The sequence below is a fragment of the Podarcis gaigeae genome (genome assembly GCF_964106915.1).
Source record: "Podarcis gaigeae genome assembly, chromosome: 14".
Taxonomy (NCBI): Eukaryota; Metazoa; Chordata; class Lepidosauria; order Squamata; family Lacertidae; genus Podarcis; species Podarcis gaigeae.
Window position 1 is genome coordinate 5,036,751 of NC_139690.1, and position 21,414 is coordinate 5,058,164.

At 42.8% G+C, this 21,414-nt stretch overlaps 1 protein-coding gene across 1 annotated transcript in view; it reads left to right on the forward strand.

The window, feature by feature from the left end:
• Window positions 1-20,864, forward strand: part of RAB8B (RAB8B, member RAS oncogene family) — a 37,890-nt gene extending 17,026 nt beyond the window's left edge. The window contains exons 2-8 of the mRNA XM_083712948.1: window positions 7,692-7,752; window positions 8,923-8,983; window positions 10,904-10,981; window positions 11,779-11,868; window positions 13,589-13,654; window positions 14,318-14,368; window positions 16,929-20,864. Coding sequence (XP_083569074.1) covers window positions 7,692-7,752; window positions 8,923-8,983; window positions 10,904-10,981; window positions 11,779-11,868; window positions 13,589-13,654; window positions 14,318-14,368; window positions 16,929-17,021 — 500 coding nt within the window. The 3' untranslated portion in view covers window positions 17,022-20,864. The remainder of the gene's footprint in view (window positions 1-7,691; window positions 7,753-8,922; window positions 8,984-10,903; window positions 10,982-11,778; window positions 11,869-13,588; window positions 13,655-14,317; window positions 14,369-16,928) is intronic.
• Window positions 20,865-21,414: the final 550 nt, after the last annotated feature.

Below are 21,414 nucleotides of genomic sequence, written 5' to 3' on the forward strand. Positions count from 1 at the left end.
GTTTAAAACCGCTATTTAAAGAAAATCATGATAACCTTAAAAAAAAAAAGACCTGGCAATTTACTGTGAATCAAGCAGGGTATTGGAGAAGCTGGGGGAAGCCTATGCTTTGTCCTGTGCAGCTCTTGCTAACTTGGCGCAAGCTCCTCTCTGCCTCCTGCAGGCAGCGAATCACAAGAACTAGCTGTGGCTGAAATGATTGAGAAACCACATGCAGCGTTAACTCCACCTCCAGTTTCCCCTGCCTATGGCAGCAGCCGCAAGTCTCAAGAGCAGCCTGGCAAAAAATCCAGAATCTCTGCAGCCAATCATCTGGTAGGTTGCTTAAGAATGCTGCTCCATTACTAGTCTGGACTTCTGGAGCCACTTTTCTCCTCCTGTTCCTCCTCCTGTTCTCCCGTCAACATAAACAAACCAAAAAGAAGCACCTGCACTGGCCTTTCCCCCCATCTCTGTGTGTGCACTGCTTGTGGGAGGGCAGTGGGTGTTGCGTTTGTTTATGTGATTGTGATTGTCTCCCAGTCTTTCTCTCTCTCCATCGCCAGGTTGGCTTTCCTGAGGGAGCAGCTCCTAGCTTACCAGTTTGATTATTAACAGAGCCAGTCCAGCAATCACTGTGGACTGAGCTCTCTCCTTCATTGTAAAAGAAAGACTTGTTCTGTGTGAAATGCTACTCTTTCCTCCCATCTGTGTTTGGGGGGGGCAGCGGGTGGGGGGTGTCTCTCCCCTGGTGTTTGGTTTTGCAACAGAGCAGCTCCCAGCTCACTGGTTTTATGATTAACTAAGCACAGAGCCAGTCCAGCATTCACCGTGGGCTCTCACCAATGGTTGCTTTTCATAATAAAAAGAAAGACACTGCTCTGTGCTTGAGACGCTACTCTTCCCCCCCCCCCATCTGTGTTGGGGTGGCAGTGGGTGGTGTGTGTGATTGTCTCTGTGTCTCTCTCTTCCCCACTCCCCAGGTGTTTGCTTTTGGGACCGAAGCAGCTTTGTCACCCTCTCACACATTCAATCAAGACTCAGTGTTGAGTTATATTTGAATATCTAAAAGTGTGACACTGAATTGCCCTTTTTCTTGTTTAGTACGTAATGTAATTCATTTTTTAGGGAACATTCTCTTACCTTACTGATGATGTGGATGAAATAAAGGGGGTATGATTCCTTCTACAGTTTTTATTTTAGAAAAAATATATGCTAAGTTAAACATTATTGGTAGTAAGTAGTAAGTTGCCAGGTCATTACCACATTCACTTCTACATAGCTTCAGCCTTCTTTCACATATCATGATATATCAAAATATCGCGATGTTTAGCTAGTGATATAAAAAATCAGATACTTCTCAGCTCCCATTGCATCTGCTAGCACTTGCCCAGCACAACTTTTCAGAATAATTAGGTCTTTAACATTCCCAGTGGGACAGCCAAATTTAAATACGAATTTGACCCATAGCTGTGAGGCATTTGCGAGTTTTTTTGCGGAGAAAGTCACTGCTCCACCGTGACCTCCCTGCCAATTTGGATACAGTAATAGAACTGGAGGCCCCTCTACTGTCCTCGGGTCCAATATTGGACTATTTCGACTGGATACTCCCTGCCGATGTGGACAGATTCCTCCGAGCTGGAAGGCCCACCACTTGCCTCCTCGACCCATGCCCGTCTTGGCTGATTAGAGCATGCCCAGACGAGGTGCGGGTCCCCCTGGGTGAGATCATCAACTTGTCCCTTGGCACAGGGACATTCCCAGGGGAGCTGAAGGAAGCAGTGGTGTGTCCGCTCTTAAAGAAAACATCATTAGATCCTTTAGATCTATCCAATTACCACCCGTTTTTGAATTTTTCGTACTTGGGTAAGGTATTTGAGAGAGCGGTTGCTGAACAGCTTGGTAGGTTTCTGGAGGAAACATCGGCTTTGGATCCATTCCAGTCCAGTTTTCGTCCTGGTATGGGACTGAGACGGCTCTGGTTGCCCTAACAGATGATCTCTGTAGACCGAGGTGGGTCGGGACTGTTGATTCTTTTAGACTTATCAGCAGCCTTCAACATGGTTGATCACAATCTTTTGGACCACCGCCTTGCTGACGTGGGGATTCAGGGCACAGTCCAACAATGGCTGTGTTCCTTTATCTCAGGTCGGGGACAGAGGGTGGCGCTAGGGGAGGAGATGTCATCGTGGCACCCCTTGGTATGTGGAGTGCCGCAGGGCGCAATCCTTTCCTTGATGCTTTTTAACATCTTTATGCGCCCCCTTGCCCAGATTGTCTGGAGTTTTGGGCTGGGTTGTCATTAGTATGCTGATGACACCCAGCTCTATCTGTTGATGGACGGCCATCCTGAGTCGGCCCCGGACACACTGACCAGATATCTGGAAGCTGTGGCTGGATTACTGCGTGGGAGTCTGTTGAAGTTCAACCCTTCAAAGACAGAGGTCCTCTGGCTGGATCAGGACGGCATGGAGTTGGGGGGCCAACTCCCATCTCTTGCAGGGTCTCAACTTGTGCCAGTGCCTTCTGTCAAGAATTTGGGTGTAATCTTTGATGCCTCCCTCTCCATGAAGGTGCAGGTTGCAGCTACCGCAAAGGCAGCATTTTTCTATCTCCGCCGTATCAAAAAGTTGGTCCCTTACCTTTTCCCGCCCTGGTCTGGCCACAGTGATCCATGCGACGGTCACCTCCAGGCTTGACTACTGTAACTCGCTCTACACAAGGCTGCCCTTGAAGTTGTCCCAGAAACTCCAGCAGGTGCAGAATGCCCGTGGTGAAGCTCCTTACGGTGTCCTTGCTGGGGGACCACATTCACCCAGTGCTTTTCCAGCTGCACTGGCTCCCGGTGGAGTACAGCAAGTGTTCTGGTTTTCTAACCTTTTTTTGGCAGCTGAACGTCTGATGCGGCTTCCACTTGAGTGCAGGAAGCTCCTGCAAGCAATTAGAAGTCATGCCTTGGTTGTCAAACATTTCAGAAGTTAAACGGGCTTCCGGAACGGATTGCGTTTGACAACCAAGGTTTGACTGTATTAACCTTAAGTTCTTTCTGACAGAGGGGCCGTCACACAGCTGAAGATGGGAATGGATTTATGAGAATTAGCACCAAAAGCCGTCCTCTGTGGCTACAAATAAGATATGAAACATGCCTTGTAGTGGCACCTTAGAGATGAATAACTTATTGTGTCATAATTTTTGTAGAGTAGAACCTAGTTCCTTAGGTGCAATATTGTCCTTGTTGGCTGGTTATTATTAGTTTTATGTGTACACAAATCCAGAAAAGGTTTGCAAACTCTTATGATTCTCCTTCCTAAAATGGAAGGGTGCAGTAGCACTGTCGTGTTTCTGTGCAGATATATACACTAGCATAATCCATTCAAAATACCAGTCATTACTATCTTATTTTTCTTGAGATCCTAATTTAACATCTGAAGAGACAATGGCTTTCTGCAGTGGGGAAGATAATCCCATATCTTGATAGATCTATCTTTGATCTTGCTTAGCAGAAAAAGACATCTGAGCAGTGTCTCATTAAATCTTGACTAGCCTGGCTTGATACAGCTTAATACCTGAAGCAGAAAATTAAATCACAACCCCTTTCATAATTAATACAAGACAGAAGCCTCTGGAAAATTCTACAATGGGGCTTATGTGGGAGGGAACTTCTATGTTTTTCTGCAGCTTCCCATTCATTTCAGTTGTAGCTTGCACAGGAAAACTTGCCTGTGGATTCTGCTCTGTTTGTGTTTGGTCCAAATGTGCCCTAAGTCTTCTCTTTACTTTGATTCTTGGTCAGTCCACCTCTGCTTGGGCATAATGTTCCTCAGTAGCATTTTCCAGACTTCCGATACCTGAGGCAGACTGTTCAGCTGAGCAGATAGTGGAGGTACATTCACTCTTACGCATACACCCTGAGAAGTTTAGTGCTCATAACACTCACTGTGTTTCTCTGGGCATGACTCCTGATGTGAAAGGGATTTGCAGAGAGGAAACATGGGTTAATTCTCAGGGTAGTTCAGTTATATGACATCCCTGCCTCATGAGTAGTTGCAATATTTAATCATACCTGATGCAGACAGAGCAGTGTTATCTGTCCTAGTGTCGGCAAGGCTAGAGTACTGGATCATGCAGAGACTTAGGAAACAGATGTCTTTGTAGGAAGGTACCTGGGCTTGCACAAACCTTTTAGTTATTCTTTATCCTAATGCAGGGGTCTGCAACCCGCGGCTCCGGAGCCGCATGTGGCTCTTTTACACCTTTGCCGCGGCTCCGGGGCGGATACTAGTTAGGGGAGGAGGCGCATTGTGTGCCCCGACACTCCCCACTGTGGCGGGCGCTGTACTGGCTGTGACGTCGCATGGGGGCAGTGCGTGCGTTAGTCACGCACCGTCCCGACGTCACCTTCCCGCCCGCCCGCTACATTGAAAGGGGGCATGTACGCTGGTCACTGCATTGAAAGGGGGCATGTACGCTGGTCACTGTTTTGAAGGGGAGTGAAGAACACACAAACACAAAAAAGGTAACTTGTTAATTTAACGTTTATTTCTATGAGGAGGTGTAATTCTGAGGGGTCAAACAAAGAAATAATAAAAAAGTGACAAAAAAGTTATTTTTATAATGACGAGTTTTGCGGCTCCCAGTTTTTTTTTCCTTCGGAAACGGGTCCAAGTGGCTCTTTTTGTCTTAAAGGTTGCAGACCCCTGACCTAATGGCATATCAGCAGTACTGCCATGGCACACAAGCGACCAAAGCTTTCTCACACTAGTGGGGATGGGAAATTCAAAATATCTCTAGCTGCTGCCTGGCTAAACTCTGAAACCTCCTGTATCATGTTCTTCAGTGTGTAAAGTTCACTTTAGAAACACTTTATTTCATGCTTCATGCAACTTCTGCAGCAGGAAGCAGTCGGTCACCAGACCTGTGCTGTTGATGGGTGCAGCAGCTCACCACTTCCTGTTGCTGAAGTGAGGAAACAAAAGAAACGTCAGCGGGTGGCTCATTCTAGCCACTCATTAAAAGCTGCAAGTAGTTGTAAGACTTTCATTGCTTCCATGAAGAGAGAGAGTGTGTGTAAAAAAAACAGCAACCCACGAACCCTGTGTACATTTCTCAAATTTGAACAGGAATTTAGTTAGTGATTGCAACTGCTATGTTATGGCACACATTACATTTAGAGTAAGAGAATTTAGGGGTTGCATATAATCTATGCACACCAGATGTAGGCTTAAACATAAGCTTGTAGGCGCCAGTCCTTCCTATGGGATGGAATCTTTTCTGTGTGCAGGAGAAAGATGTTTTAAGCAGATAGTTCTTATCTCTAGGTTAAAATTCTCAAATTTGCTATAAATAAGACAACAAGAACCCACTGACAGCATATGAATCAATATGGCTAACTTGACACAACAACCCACCCATGCAAACAAAACTCACTCACAAAACTGTAGGCAACCACCCATGCCCTGGGCCCCCCAACCTCTCTCAACACCAATGAAAACTTAATACAGTGGTACCTTGGGTTAAGAACTTAATTCATTCTGGAGGTCTGCTCTTAACCTGAAACTGTTCTTAACCTGAAGCACCACTTTAGTTAATGGGGCCTCCTGCTTCCGCCGCGTGATTTCTGTTCTCATCCTGAAGCAAAGTTCTTAACCTGAGGTACTATTTCTGGGTTAGCGGAGTCTGTAACCTGAAGCATCTGTAACCTGAAGCGTCTGTAACCCAAGGTACCACTGTAAATGAATAGAAAGAGAACCTACTGACATGAAACTGACACAAAAACCTTGCACATATACCATATACCCCCACCTTGCGCTCTCTCCCCAACTATCTTTCCCCCCAAACTTTTACTGCATCAAAGTCTCACATTGAATATAACTGATCTGTAGAAAGGACTTTACAATCTGAAAATAAAAACAATGTATGTACTTTTGCCACCCCAGGAAATCTTTGATAAAGAAACAATTTAAAAATTGCTTTAAAATTGGGGTGGACAAGTCAGGACAGCCATCCAGTAACTCTCAATGCTATGTCTACTACAGTGGTACCTTGGGTTAAGTACTTAATTCTTTCTGGAGGTCCGTTCTTAACCTGAAACTGTTCTTAACCTGAAGCACCACTTTAGCTAATGGGGCCTCCTGCACTATTTCTGGGTTAGCGGAGTCTGTAACCTGAAGCGTATGTAACCTGAGGTACCACTGTATATTAATTGTCAACAGCAAGTGGACTGCCAAGCCAAGTCTCAATTTTTCTAATTTAATTATCATTAAACTCTCACATGCGTTGCCATTTTGTGCTGATTACTGTGATGGCAATGGTTGCTGTTTTGAGTATGTTTATGAAAGGCAGGATATAAGTTAAACACTCATTGATCAGGGGGAAAGAGTTCAAGACTTTACATATCAGTCAGGAGTTGTGGGAGGAAGAACACACAGGAAAAGGTGGAACTTAGCAACAAAAGTGAGCTGTTTTGAGTGAAATGTCATCTTTATTAGCAGAAGCCATGTCAAGACTCTTGTCTGATGTTAACTCTTCAGTTATATTTTTTGAAGTTACCGGTAACTTCTCATTTTAGGTCTTTCTGGAGTAGTCCAGGGCTCAGAAATTTATTCCATTGCAACAAATGGAATACCGTGTTAGCTTCAGTCACAGTACAGAAAATGTCTATTGCTTATTCCATTTTCATTCTGCTATACTACACATTTTATCTGTAATACTGTTCAGTATTATTAAATGCAAGCTCTTCATGCCCTTGACAGATAAATTTGTACAATGGATTTTAACCCTGGGAATTCTTTGGAACTGTTTGTTGAGAAGCATTGATCACTTTATTGGGGGGGGGGGGTAGGCTCCATGGATGCATTTGGAATAGGTTTAACTCTGGAGGTGGTTAGTCACTTCGTGATGTGTAAAATGACTGCCTTTTGGATTCTGCATGACTAGAAAGCAAGTCTGCTTAGACTTACATATGTAGCTTTAGGAAGCAGCCAGATCTGTTTCAGACCCACTCTGCGTTTTTCCAGTTCTACTCATTATTCAGAACCAAATTAAACCTGTTAAAAACAAAGTTCTTTCCCCCCTCCATTCACTGTAATGGATATTTTTAAAAGAGCAATATAATCACCAGTTGCACAGAAGTGGATGAAAGTTTGTGAATTAAGCCTGTCAAGTTGTAGGCACCCTTTACCCTTTTTTGAAAAAATGAAATAGTTTTCTGCCAGATTTGGATTTCATTTGAAGGTATAGTCACCCCTTCTCAGGGGATGAAACCTGTTAAATTTCAGAACGATATCTGCAACAGACAGGCTTTACTCTTTAGAGGTGGGTGGAGTAGGAACCATAGGGTGGGGTGGGGGAGTCTATGGCTCTCCGGGAAAATCTGGGGCAGAGAAAATGTCATCACAATCCCCAGCAAGGAACAACAAGAGTCACTGGTAGGAGTCAACTTCTGTCTACCACCAAAGTAGGGTTACAGCTGCTTCTCCACAGAAGAGGCAGGAAAGTCCCATTGTGAAAGTGAAGTTCCACTCACACTTCTCCGGAGCCCAGCAAGTGTGAGACTGGAAGTCCTCTTTCATATAAAGTAACGCTGAGAATTCTAAACTTCAGTATTTACAGAGTTCTCTCTGCCTACCACGATGATAGACAATATCTAATTTGAGAGCAAAGCAGCAGAAACCTGCAGAATCCTAAATAACACAAATCTATCTTTCCCACAGGAATTGATTTTAAAATCAGAACAATAGAACTAGATGGGAAGAAAATCAAACTACAGATATGGTAAGTTTTTTAAAAATGCAACTTGCCTCTGGAGCTAGAGGCTTCAGATCATGTTTGTAAATTTCACACTCCTAGTAAAATCATAGTGCCTTGAATGTGACAACCAGTGGCTGTAACATCTGGGTACTCCCACTGATGACAGACAAACTTAGTTCCCTCCCAAGATTGTTAAAGAAGCATCCTGTATGTACTCAGCAGACAGCATGAGAGGATCTCCCCACACAATATAAAATCAGCTCCACTCGTCTACCTTCCTAGCAAAAGAACGTAGAAGCTGAGATCACTGCACTTGGAATGGAAAGATTGCACTGATAAAACTGCCATTTAATTAAATGCATACAGTTGGGGGAGATGGTGCACATGGATGAAAACCAAACTGTACATGTAAGGGCTGTACTTGGCAGTAACGTCTATTAAAAGTAAGCCTTGCTTCCAAATGTGTCAGGGATTTAACTATAAAACTACTGTCCAGATCAGCCTTCAACCTGGTGTTTTGCAGATTGTACTGGCTAGGGCTGATGCAGGTTGTAGTTTGTAACACATGAAGGGGTTGGGAAAGGCTAATCTAGAACCTTCTTGCTTGTAAATACAGCTTGCATAACTTGTACTTTGAATGCAAATGTATTGAGAATGAGGCTGTAACATTTTGCTTAATTGTACTTGTCCAACGTAGAATGTAATTGCAAGGCACTTGTAGAATTGTCACATTTATTTTTAAATTGTTCAGCCCAGACACTAAGATCCAGCGCCGAGGGCCTTCTGGCGGTTCCCTCATTGCGAGAAGTGAGGTTACGGGGAACCAGACAGAGGGCCTTCTCGGTAGTGGCACCCGCCCTGTGGAACACCTTCAGATGTGAAGGAAATAAGCAGCTATCCTATCTTTAAAAGACATCTGAGGGCAGCCCTGTTTAGGGAAGTTTTTAATATTTAATGCTGTACTGTTTTTAACATTTGATTGGGAGCCGCTCAGAGTAGCTGGGGAAACTCAGCCAGATGGGCGGGGTATAAATAATAAATTATTATTATTATTATTATTATTATTATTATTATTATTAATTAATGGAAAGGTCCTCATTAAGGGCATTGGTATTGGATGGGGGTGGGGTGTGAGCACTGAATTCCTCTCCACACCCCCCAACCCCCATTTCTTACATCTGTTTTGGTTTACAGGGATACTGCTGGTCAGGAAAGATTCCGCACCATTACAACTGCATACTACCGAGGAGCCATGGTCAGTGCTCTGTTTCATGCATAGTTTTTCAACTGTTATAAAAAGATATCAGCATCTCACTTTTGATTATCAAGTATATACTGTTGAAGATAAATATTTGGCCTTGCTTGACAGAAGAGCTGTTTCGTGTATCTGTCTTCTAAAATCCTGTTTCCAAACATCATGATGGGAGTAGTTTTTCACAGAAGATTTTAGATTTTGGACCAGAGCTCTCCAAACTCTTCGTGTTGGTGACACACCTTATTTAGACATGCATCATTTTTGTGACACAGTATTTCAGTTTTACTAGCAAACTAACCTCTTTCTAGCCCTGGGAGGAACATTCGTGCACATACCTACACACTGCAGCCAACATACCAACATGTTTGTAAAGCTGTGTTTTAATCCAACACCCAACACCCATCCAGTGTTAAAAATTCAGATATATAAGCTAATTGCCCAATGACACCCTAAACCTAGTTTATAGTTGCCACAACAGAATGTATAGGCACTATTTGGGGGGCGGGGATAAAATTGTTATTGTTATTGTCGTCGTCATCATCATTTCTGTACAACTTTATATTTTAATCAAAAGATCTCAAAGCAGTTTACAGCACAATAAAACATCAAATAAAACAATCCAGAATAAAACAAATTAAAGCTTCAAGAAAAATATTTCAGATCCTTCTCAAAGTGGCATTTTGTTTGCCCCATATTTATTTACCTACTTAATTTTTATAGCTGCCCCATAGCAGAAGTACTCTAGGAAGGCAGTATGGTGTAGTGGCTAGAGTGTCAGACTGGAAGATCATGGTTCAAATACCCAGAATCATGAAGCTCACTGGGTGACCTTGGGCCAGTCACAGCCTCTTAACCTGCCTCACAGGATCGTTGTAGGGATTAACTGAGGAGGGGATGAATCATGTGCTCCTTGGAGAAAAAGGTGGGATATACATGCAATAAATAAGCTATTCTGCTTATCTACCGTATTTTTCGCTCCATAAGACGCACCAGACCATATGGCACACCTAGTTTTGGAAGGAGGAAAACAAGAAAAAATTATTCTGAATCCCAGAACAGCAAGAGGGATCTGGCTTCTGGGATACCGTGTGGCTGTTCTGGCTTCTGGGATAACCGCGCCAAGCCTCTTCAGGGCAGCAGGATGAAGGCTTCCCTGCTGTGCGGGGCTAAGGCAGAAGCCAGGACAGCAAGCGAGATCACTGCATAGTGATCCCTCATGCTGTCCTGGCTTATGGGATAGCCGCGTGCAGCCTCTCCCGGGCAGTGGGATGAAGCCTCCCCCTGCCCGAAGAGGCTGTGCGCAGCCAGGCGTGTCGCTGAAGGGGCGCTGCATAGAGAGGGAGAACTGCACAGCGCCCCTTCAGTGAAGCTGGAGACGGAACAGAAGGAGACCCTTCTGTTCCTCCTCCGGCTTCCAGGACAGGCGCATCGCTGGAGAGGTGCTGCACAGAGAGGGAGAGCTGCGCAGCGCCCCTTCATCGAAGCGGGAAAAGGAACAGAAGGGGCTCCGTTCCTCCTCCCGCTTCACTGAAGGGGCGCTGCGCAGCTCTGCTTCTCTCCGCAGTGCCATTTGCTCCATAAGACGCGCTCACATTCCCCCTTACTTTTTAGGAGGAAAAAGTGTGTCTTCTGGAGTGAAAAATATGGTTCTTAAGAAAGCTGGAGGGGTCAGCCAGATGGAGATGTCAGACGCCAACCTGGCATCCAAGGATCTCCACATGGTCACAGTTGGACCCGTGCCAGTTGCAAAATGCACCTGGCATCTGAGGAATTTCTATCACTGCTCCCATCATCCCTGTTGGCTTCAGAATACAATTGGGAACTGTTTCCTGGTGGTTGGTTTTTCCATTAGTATCTGGTTGAGCCTTTGGCTTGAATCCAGCAGCCAAGCACTTACGTTCTTACTCTGTTTTTTTGTAGGGTATTATGCTGGTTTATGATATCACAAATGAGAAGTCCTTCGACAACATTAAAAACTGGATAAGAAACATAGAAGAGGTATGTGTCTATAGGGGAACAACCAGCTTTGAGTGCTAGCTCAAATTTCACCAACATCATCTCTTAAATTGCACAGTGATGAGGACAGCAGCTGCCATGTCAGTGGGAAGTGGGGGCAAAGTGACTTTGATTCACTGGTAGGATTCAGGTGAAATGTTTTTACAGGATATCAGGTAAATCCACACACAAAAAGTGGTGGAGGGAAGAATAAACTGATTCAGACTGCTTTCTTTGGGCAGTATTAGATGAGGGTATCCCCCGCACCCTGATGGAATAGAGATGAAACAAGAACTTGGTAATAAAAATGTAATGGTGTATATTGGTGTATAAAGGTGTATATTGATGGTCTATCTACTCTTGATCATACATGGTTGGATAATATTTTAATTTTTATGTTTGAATAATGGCACTTAGAGATCCCTTTCTAGTTGTTGAGCATTTTGTTAAGGTCTGGGCTAAACTTTTATTTATTTTCTCACATAGCTGAAGCTTTTTTACCACTTGGTGCTTATTTAACCACCAGCATGAGGCCCTGCATTTTGACACAGTAGTCCTTGCTCTGTTAAATGAAGCCATGAAAGTTTAAAGGACAGAGTTAAAGGAAGAGATGGTGTCTCAAGAGATGAATTAATCAGACAATTCTTCATGAGCAAAAGATAGCTGGTTTTATTCTGATATAATTAAAAATGTGTGAATTTGTGCTTTGTGTTGCCTCTGAATAGCTTAGTTCTTGTTATGTATCTGGCATATCAAGATTTTGTGACTTGGCTGTTTTTGCTGTTTCTCCCTCTGTTCAGCATGCATCTTCAGATGTAGAAAGAATGATCCTGGGTAATAAATGTGATATGAATGAGAAAAGACAAGTTTCAAAAGAAAAAGGAGAAAAGGTAAATCTAGTTTCATCTCTCTGGATATTTTTTCACCTTCCTGACCTGATGCCCTTTTCTTTCTTGCACCCAATTTCATTTTGAGGCAATGAGTGATGCAGAAACAAAGTGTTCTCAATACTGATTTGGGGATGGTCTCTGAGTAAGCAGGTGGCGCTGTGGTCTAAACCACTGAGCCTCTTGGGCTTGCTGATTGGAAGGTTGACTGTTTGAATCCACACAATGGGGTGAGCTTCTGTTGCTCTGTCCCAGCTTCTGCCAACCTAGCAGTTTGAAAGCATGCAAGTAGATAAATAGGTACCACTGTGGCAGGAAGGTAAAAGGCATTTCCATGTGCTCTGGTACTCATCACGGTGTCCCATTGCACCAGAAGCAGTTTAGTCGTGCTGGCCGGAAAGCTGTCTGTGGACAAATGCTGGCTCCCTTGGCCTGAAAAGTGAGATGAGCGCCACAACCCCACAGTCGCCTTTGACTGAACTTAACCATCTAGGCATCCTTTACCTTTCTTTTTTTCTTTTTTACCCTTGAGACAGAAGTTTTCCTTGAGCATCTCAGAATCAACATTACCGAGATGAAATATTCATGATAGGACTGTAGGTCATAATATGCTAACCATCAAGTTCATCAAGTAGACGAGCTTAAATCACAGGAGTTTAAATACCCAAGACTAAAGACCTGGCAACACAGATAACAAGCAAAAGATTCAGGACATGAGACCCTTGAAAGCCCCACGACCATGCAGGCTGGACAGTCATTAACTTTAATTCTTATTTTGTGAATAGACAACAGTTTTAAAAGGTGCCAGTTGAAATCAACTGTATGTTCTCACTTCTACTGTGGTTGTATCTGGGTCACAACCCTTATGTCCTGAACCAGTTTTGATTCTGTTTAGCTTTAGCATTAAAACTCAAAAGGTTGAGGTTTGCCTAATGCAGGCTTGAAAACTAACTTCAAGGACTCATTAAAGTAGACTTCAAAACCAATGCAAGCCTTTAACATTCTGTTCAGATCTTAATCTGAATTGAAAGGAATGCCTCTCCCACTGGAGTTAATGGAGTAAAGCTATGATGGAAAGGGGCAGGGAGGGAAGATCTTACAAACCAGTTCAATGGAAGGAAGCTGCTCTGTTAGATTGCTGGGGTGGAAGGAATGGGGGTGGAATTCTGCAGATGATGGGCAAGAGAAGACAGTTTTCCAGTACCTCAAATTGGCTCAGTTACTCAGGTAATTTCCAGTTTTAATTCTAGAGCATCACTCATTTCTAAGAACCCTTAACTGGTGTAAAACACCATTTGGTGTTGCTTGCCATACTGGATAGTATGCTAGCATCTTGGCATATTTTAGCTTTTCAAAATCAATGAAAATGAAAAAAATAACCCAGCAGGTAACAAGTAAATGCAGAGGCTGAATTCCAGAGGGACACATGGTGCCTCCTCTGTGCCCACGGGATGCTTCATTCCAGCGCTGGTGCCCAAATGTATTCCAAGAGGTGAGGCCACCTAAAGGGAAAATGAGCCTGTTTGTGCCTCATCTACACGGACCTTTTGCACATTGGCCCCTTTGGATTCCAGTGGAAGAATGTCAGCTTGGAGGTGATAGAGATGGCATTGACTTAGCTATAAATTCTGCTTCCTGCTTTTTATCAAGCTGTGGTATAGTTGGGCAGTTAGAAGTATCCACTTTTTAAAACACTAATGAGTTCTTATTAACACTTTTGCAGTTAGCAATTGATTATGGAATCAAATTTCTGGAGACAAGTGCAAAATCAAGCATAAACGTGGAAGAGGTAAGAGTAGCTAACAACCTGGTGAACACCTGGTGGCTAAAATATTTTCTGATGTTGTGTTATAGATGCATTAAACAAAGTCCTATGCTTACACAGATGCTCGTGTGTGGTCTTCTGCGGTGGGGTTCAAATCTTAGTTTGACTTGCTAGCCAGGGATTATATGTATGGCCACTAACACCTTGCTGAGTACTCTGGGGAAGCAGCATGAGTCCTTTGTCCCTCTTTTGCAGTGCTTCCATGGGCATGGGGAAAAGTGGGAATCACTTATGTGATAAAGCACATGCTTTGCTGCATGCAGATGGGCCCAGGTTCAATCCCAGGCATTTCCAGCGAAGAAGATCAGGTAGCAGGTGATAAGAAAGACCCTTTCAGACCCAGAGAAGAACTGTTTGAGCCAAGAACATCGTATTAAGTGGGAGTGCTCAGGGGAGTCCATAAAAGAGTGCTTTTACTTTGAGGCATGTTGAGGTCTCAAAGATCCCTTTTAGAAGCCAGTTCCTATAAGACCCAAAGTTTAATGGGACAAAGATTTTTCAACTCCAATAAAGGAATTATTGTACTTTTCATTTTTTTAAAAAGTGCTTTGCACTCTTAAATGCGTAAGATGTGATGATTCATTTGTGGGGGGTTTCTTACTACTCTCCCTTTTTCCTTGGTTCTAGGCTTTCTTCACCCTTGCACGGGATATCATGACAAAACTCAACAAAAAAATGGTTGGTTTCTCTCATTATTTGTATCTCATAATTAGTATGTTTTCTACCAAATTCTGAGATTCAGAGTGGTGTTCAACTATGTTTTACTGTGAGTCAACCCATTCAGATTAATGAACATGGCTAAGTAAGGCTTTTTAATTTCAGTTGGTCTGCTTTGAGTAAGAAACTTAGTTGAATACCATCCCCACAGTTTTGCCAGGCAATAGTAGCCAGCAAATGTTTTGTATTTTCAAACATACCTCTCTTCTCCAAAGAGGTGGGATCTTGTCTGTGATATGCTGAGCTTGGGAGGTGCTGGGGGCTCCTGTGAACCTGAACCCAGCAGTGACAAGCTCCCATCTTCCTCATTCTGGAGTTGAGATAGAGACTTGTCCTTCTTGGGCTCCTCTTCACTCTGGTCAGATGCTTCCTTGCATGGCGAATCCTTGACTTTGTGCAGAAAGGAACTCCTTGATCAATCTAATGCTTTTTGTTTCATTTGGAACTGGAAACAACATTATAGCATAGAACAAACTCAAAACAAAGGAAGTTCTTACCATTGTTTTGTGTACATTTTGAACAAATTATGTAGTGTGCCAATGTTGCACATGGCAGTGGGAATATGCAGATTACATTCCTTTCCATATGCTCAAAAGCAACATTCTGCACAGTTTCTTCTCAAGATCTACAATTAGGAGGCCCCTAGCCAAACATTTGTAAAGCTTGGAACTGGCCTGCAGTGGTATTAGAGCTTATCTGGTGACATCCCACAGGTATTTTGTTTAACCTTTTGGCTTTCCACATCTAAATGGCTGCAGCTTGTCTTCCTTAGAGGACTCTCTTAAGTGCTAGTGAGTTTGCAGTTGTGTCTTTAAGATGCAAGTCAGGCACCACAATCTGAAGAAGCCCTGATTCCTGCCTCCACCCTCACAGTGTAATATAAAAGATGTGCTACAACATTTGCTTTTTTAATGGGAACTTGTGCACACATCTTCATGAGGCCTTTCCATTAAGTAGTGAGCTCAGAGAGAGCCTTGCCATTAAAACATTAGATCTTAGGTGCATTAGAGGTGGCAAAATAGAGCATGCAGGTCTGAACCCTTGAGCCATCCTCCAGGAAATGCTCCTGCACAAGCCTTGCTGAAACACGTGGGAAATGTGCAAGAAAACAGAAGTATGTAGTTCCCATTTCTTTGAAAGAGGTCTACTCAGGAGAGTTTCCTGCCACATTGTGATCTGTTAAAATCAGATGCGGTGCTCTTTGAATTTGCCATTAGTTATTCCCCCAACTGCTTCACTTGTCTTGTACTGCAAAGGGATGCAATGTTGCTCCGGTTTTCAAAACCATCCAGTAAGCTAGATTTCCTCCTAGAGGGGAAAGAGGCCCCAGTTGTCCTGCTCAGGGATTGTCCCATTTGGAATAAGGTTTTCTCACTTGACATGGAACTGCCTTTGCCTCCTGGGCTACCTTGATTGTACTGACAGCCAAAGACCCACCTTTGAGGAAACTTGAACATGTCTGATCAGTCATTTTTCCTAGTTTGCTGCACTGTAAATTCTGAATTAATTTGTATGATGTTTTAAGGCCTTTTTTGTATTTTTTTGGCTTGTCTGTCTTCCACCCTAATCTGCTAAGGGAGGAAGGCCAGGATTTAAATGTAGTGACATAAAGAAAGCAAGGCTGTCCTGTGTGGTGTCCATGTACAGGAGGCATAATCAAGCTGAATCCTCTCTAGCATGAACTTTAGGAATGGAATTTGCACATGAATCTGCTGCTGCTCTTTTGCAAAGCTCCTTTTCACTACAGTGAGGCAGGCGTATTCATTCTTTCATGATTTCCCAAATGCCCGGTAGCTGAATCAAAATTGTGGAGTCTTACACCTGAAGAGGTTCTGAGCACCCACACACCCTGGTGTCTGCATGAGTTTCTGTTCTGGGCATAACTTCAACAAGCACGGAACAGTGACTCATGCAGGGCTGCAACGGGCATCCACCTCTGAGGGCAGGTAACTACTGCAACTCTGTATAAGTTGTGATTAAATGCTCCAGATAGGGAGAATTATAAAGCCTAAGCAAAGGAGGAGGCATTATTAGAGCAGTGAGGTGTATAGAGCAGGGTGGTCCAATGCATGGCCCTCAATACCTTTTTTGGCGACCCTCACCAGCGTTTGATGCCTCTTACACACACACACACACACACACACACACACACACTGCTGCCCTTGTGCTGCCTTCCCAAAGCTGGGTAAAAGAGAAGCTGGGTTTTGGGAAGGAGGCATGTGGGCTCTAGAACCCTGACAGAGCCTGGCGCCTTGCTTAGCTGGCTTTGGGAAAGCAGCGTGAGAGCTGGGAGGGGAGCGTCAAATTTTCCAAAGCACTCTTCTGTGCCCTGTGTGGGGTCAGCTGCTTGACCTCTTGTTTTGAGTATACAATCGTACAGTGTATGATTTATGTACTAGTTTTTCATTGGATTTGAGTTTTGTTTGGACGGGAGGCAAAAAAATCCAAAGGATTTGTTCATTCTGCGACAATAATGCACCTTAAATCGTCATCTTCTTCTTCTTCTTATGTCTCTCCTTAGAATGACAACAGTTCAGCAGGTGCAGGTGGACCAGTGAAAATAATGGAAAACAGATCAAAGAAGAGCAGCTTCTTTCGATGCACACTGCTTTGATGAACTCCTAAGAATAGACTGCAGCATACCTAGAGAGAGAGAAAACCCTTTTCCTGCTTCTCTGAAAGCACAGGCTCACCTGGCCTCAGAGCTGTTACCACCAGGCTGCTGCTGAGAGCTCTGTTTGAATGTAGAGTGTGCTAAACCAAGAGAGAAAAGGATTTTGGTTCGCTCTGCTTCTCAGCAAGTCGGGCTCCCTCTTCTCAAACACGGAAGCTGTGAAGTTGAGAGACACATGTGCAGGAGCTAAATCTTCTTTATTACTTTGTTTCACCGCCTGCTTCAAAAGCTGCTAAGTTTTTCTTTGCACACTCATATTTGCCCTCTGTTGCCTGCTAGAGCACAGTCTTAACACTTGTCTTTGCACAGCTTTCTTTCTTTCTGTTCTGGTAAGCATTCCCTAGCATTTCACCCAGCTGTAGTATAAAGGGATCAGATTGGGTCCCATACTGAATACAGAGGGCATGGCCGTAGATGCAGCACCCATGCTCAGAGGGTCACCATAGAGCCAATAGAATTCTGCATACAATTATTCATGGGCATCACAAGAGGCCCTTGGAGCTCTGTGTGCTTCCTATATCCCCAGCCAGTTGCCCTCCTCAACTCAGTGTAATTTACTTGTGCTCTGTCAAGGCAAAAGGGAGGGCTAGATGGCATGTAGGCGCAGACCTCCCACCAACACCATGGCTCCTCATACTGCCTTGTGTACTTAATAAGAAGGGGCAGGAGGGCTGAAAGTGGCCTGGAATATGGCCCTAGTATTTTTCTCAGGCATAGAAATATGTCTGCAACATAAATGTGGTTTTGTAGCCTGGTGTTGGAAAGCTTAACACCCCAGGCACTTACAATTTCTATTTGGGCTTGCCACTTTTGTTTGACAGATACACAGATCTGTTTATATGGAAAAGAACTTTTTTTCTGAATGTATGGTGTTGAATTTCTATGTACAGAAGGTGTACTGGAACCACTTACAGTATCTCTTACATCAATCCAATTTCACTTCTATTTCATGCTGTATTCAGTTGAACTGGAAGGCACTCAGTTCTCTCTTGAATGCAACTATTCCTGTATATAAAGGTTCCTGTTTCAGCCTGTTGAATATTAATAGAAAAAGCACACACAACATGTGTAACTATCCCCTCTAGCTTTCAGTCCCTTTTTCAAAAAGCATAGTCACTGTCCTCCTGATATGACCTTCCATGAATCTTGAGGCAACTGGTGTTGGTTCAGACATTTAGAACAGATATAAACTTAGCTGCCTTTCTCATTTAACTGAGACTCCCATACCAGCCTATTTCACCGCTATTTAAATTATTTATAAAATGTTGAGTTACTTTAAATACAGGTGCTTTAGTTCTATTGATGTGCCAAACATGGACCTTTGTAAGTTAAAACTTATCTCAACACAACCTTGATGACACCCCAGCTCCATGAGCTGCTGTTGTGTAACATGTCCCATTAGCTAGCCAAATAGGCACACAACGTTGCATCGTTTTAGAGGGTCAAATGTCAATATAATTCTAAGCATATCTTGCGTCATTCAAGGTGAATAGGTTGGCCACTGGCACTCTGTAACATAACATTGGTTGAGCGGGTTAGAAAAAACATTCCTGTGGAGTTGTGAATTTTTGCACACTCTTCCTACCCCTCTGTTTATAATCCTAACAATATTGCTCCAATTACCTCTTGGATTGCAGCATCTGGGTTGATGCATGGAAAGAGGAGTGTATCCAACAGGAATATTAAGCAGCAAAACACAAAAATGTCTGATTGCTGTAGGTCCCATGCTTGGGCTAAAGTGTTGTGGTTCTTGCTTTATAACACAAAGTGCTTTTGTGGGGGCAAGTGTGACTCCACCCACGATGAATGTCCATCTTTTTTCCACATCTGACTTCTTTGTATTGTAATCTGTATCTCAGGGGGTTTGTCTGAAAGCCAAAACTGACAAGTTCTGTGGTTCCTTTTGGCAGATTTTCTTTGCTTATGTTTCCTCTTTGTTGGCATCATACTTCACATCTTGGTTCTATGTACGAACATTTAGTCTCTATGAACTTCCCTTTGAGAGAGCCTGTAACTAGTTGAATTTATATAAAGTGCTTCTTGAAGCAGCAGCAAATTGGGGTATCTACTCTGTTTTATTTTAAAAAATATCTTGCTATTTTCTTACTTCTAGCTGTGCTAAAATGTACATAATTTGAGTAAGACCATAGGAAATTCACTTTAAGATTGGTGTAAGGATGCCACACACAGTTCACTTTCCCTCATTGTTAATATTGTTAATATTTAGTTTTATCCTGTCAAAATATTAGTGACAGAATAGTCTGTTCCCTGCTGAAGTTCTGAAAATATTTGTTTCATACGGAAACAACTTTAGTCTTAAGGAAATGTTGGTATAGCCTATGCAGCAGTATTAAGTGCTATGGCTGCACTTCAAACTTTTCATAATGGTTGATTTAGCTCATTTTTCTACAAATAATATGCCTTGTCGAACTGCATTTTACAGTGTAAATCAGCTGATTGTCCACGTCAACTTATTTCCTTGAGTGCTCGAGGCAAACAGGCAAACTATGATGGTATGGGGACTGCCTTTGCCTTCATTGCCTGATGCAAACATTTCTTACCCCAGAACAAGTCTTGTGTTGGGTGTTAACCCTGCAAAAGACAACATTCTTCCATTTAGCTAATAGTTGGTTTAGATTCCCCAACTGTTGTCTTTTCTTCATGATACAACACATTTAGCCTTGCTCTGCAGAACTCACCCATTTAAATGAAGGGTAAACCTGGATACGCTTTCCAGAGCAGAAAGCATACACTCTCTTTCCATTCTTAGTTTTTTGTCGTTTACTACTGACTTTCTAAAAAGAGAGTGCAATTTTAAAACATGCATCTGTGCTTAGCTAAACTTGTTGATCCATCAAAGCATTGTCTCTCCTCCAGTTGACATTTTATAGCTTAATTGCTTGGTTTTAAGTTTCATACATCTGGTTAGACTTGGATTCCTGTGTGGCATATGAAATATAATCTCTTTTTGAACTTGGTGTTCTCTCTGTACCATACTTGTAAAATACTTGCTAGCCTTTTTTGAGAAGTGTTGTTTTTTTAAATAAATGGGGTATTTACCTGTCCCAAGTGCATTCCCACTTCTCACTTACTTGCAAATTCAATGAATAAAGTCCATTAATTCTGCTAGCCAAAATGGATGTTGTGTTAGACTTCTTTAAATTCTGCCATCAACTTGGTCTGTAACAACTTGAGAGGCTTGTGACAGTAAGTTAATGTGCAAACGTGTTTGGTAATTATGGAAAGGCTTGATTTAGAGTGAGTGCAATATTTGTAAGGCTAAAGACTGAAGGGACTAACAGTAAGTCTGGTGTCACCATCTTCTAGTCTTATGCCTTTCATTTTAAAATACATGTCGATACAGGGCTTCTTAGATAAGTTCCCCTAGCTTCTGGGGAATTTGTAGTGTGTTCCTATGGCCTTACAAATATATTTTTCTGCCCAAATATCATGTTTCTCCCTTGAGCTTAACAGTTTTAATGAGACATACCAAATTCTGAGAAATAAAGCATGATCCAGAAGAGCCTAATTTTTACATAATTATTCTGCCACGTGTGAAGCACATATTATCAATACTCCAAAAGCATAAGGTGGAAAAGCTCCGGCAGATAATGTGAACTTGTCATGTAGTTAACTTGTAAACTTAATCATTAACTGTGTATTGATACTGTGTACAAACGAACAAAAAAGACAAGGGGGAGGGGTATTATTTCAAGTGAACTCTTTTATAACTATGTGCGTCTCAAATAAAATTACATAATTAAATGTTAAGTTTTTATGAAATATACAGTGTGATCAAACAAGTTCTGTAGTGCGTTATCATTCTGCCTGATGCATGCTGTTGGGAGTAAAAAGAGGTAAGAGACAACTGTTTCCTGAAACTGAATGGATTGATTGAACACCCTTTGTTGAATAATTCAGGGCCATATCTACAGTATGCTTAACCCTGATCACGCACAATTTTCAGAACTACACTCAGAAAAAGTAACACATTAGATCTACATCCCTGTCCAAATGTTGAATTACAATGCGCATCAACCCTAACTCTTGGCTGGAGCTGATGTGGGCATTTGGAGAGTCAGAGGTTCCCTATCCTTTGCCTACTGTGTCTCCAAGAGCTTTCCCCTCTAGCCTTGTCAGGAGATGCCAAGAACTGAGTCTGGGACTGTCTATGTCTCTCAGCTACAGACTTCTCTCTTCAATCATCTATGAATGAACTGTTTCCTGCTTCAGTTTATTCCAGTGTGAAAATCTGTAAAAGGTGACTGACACAAACATGGTCTCCAGCTATATTTCATTCATATAAAGATTCTGCTAGTACAGTCACTGCTGG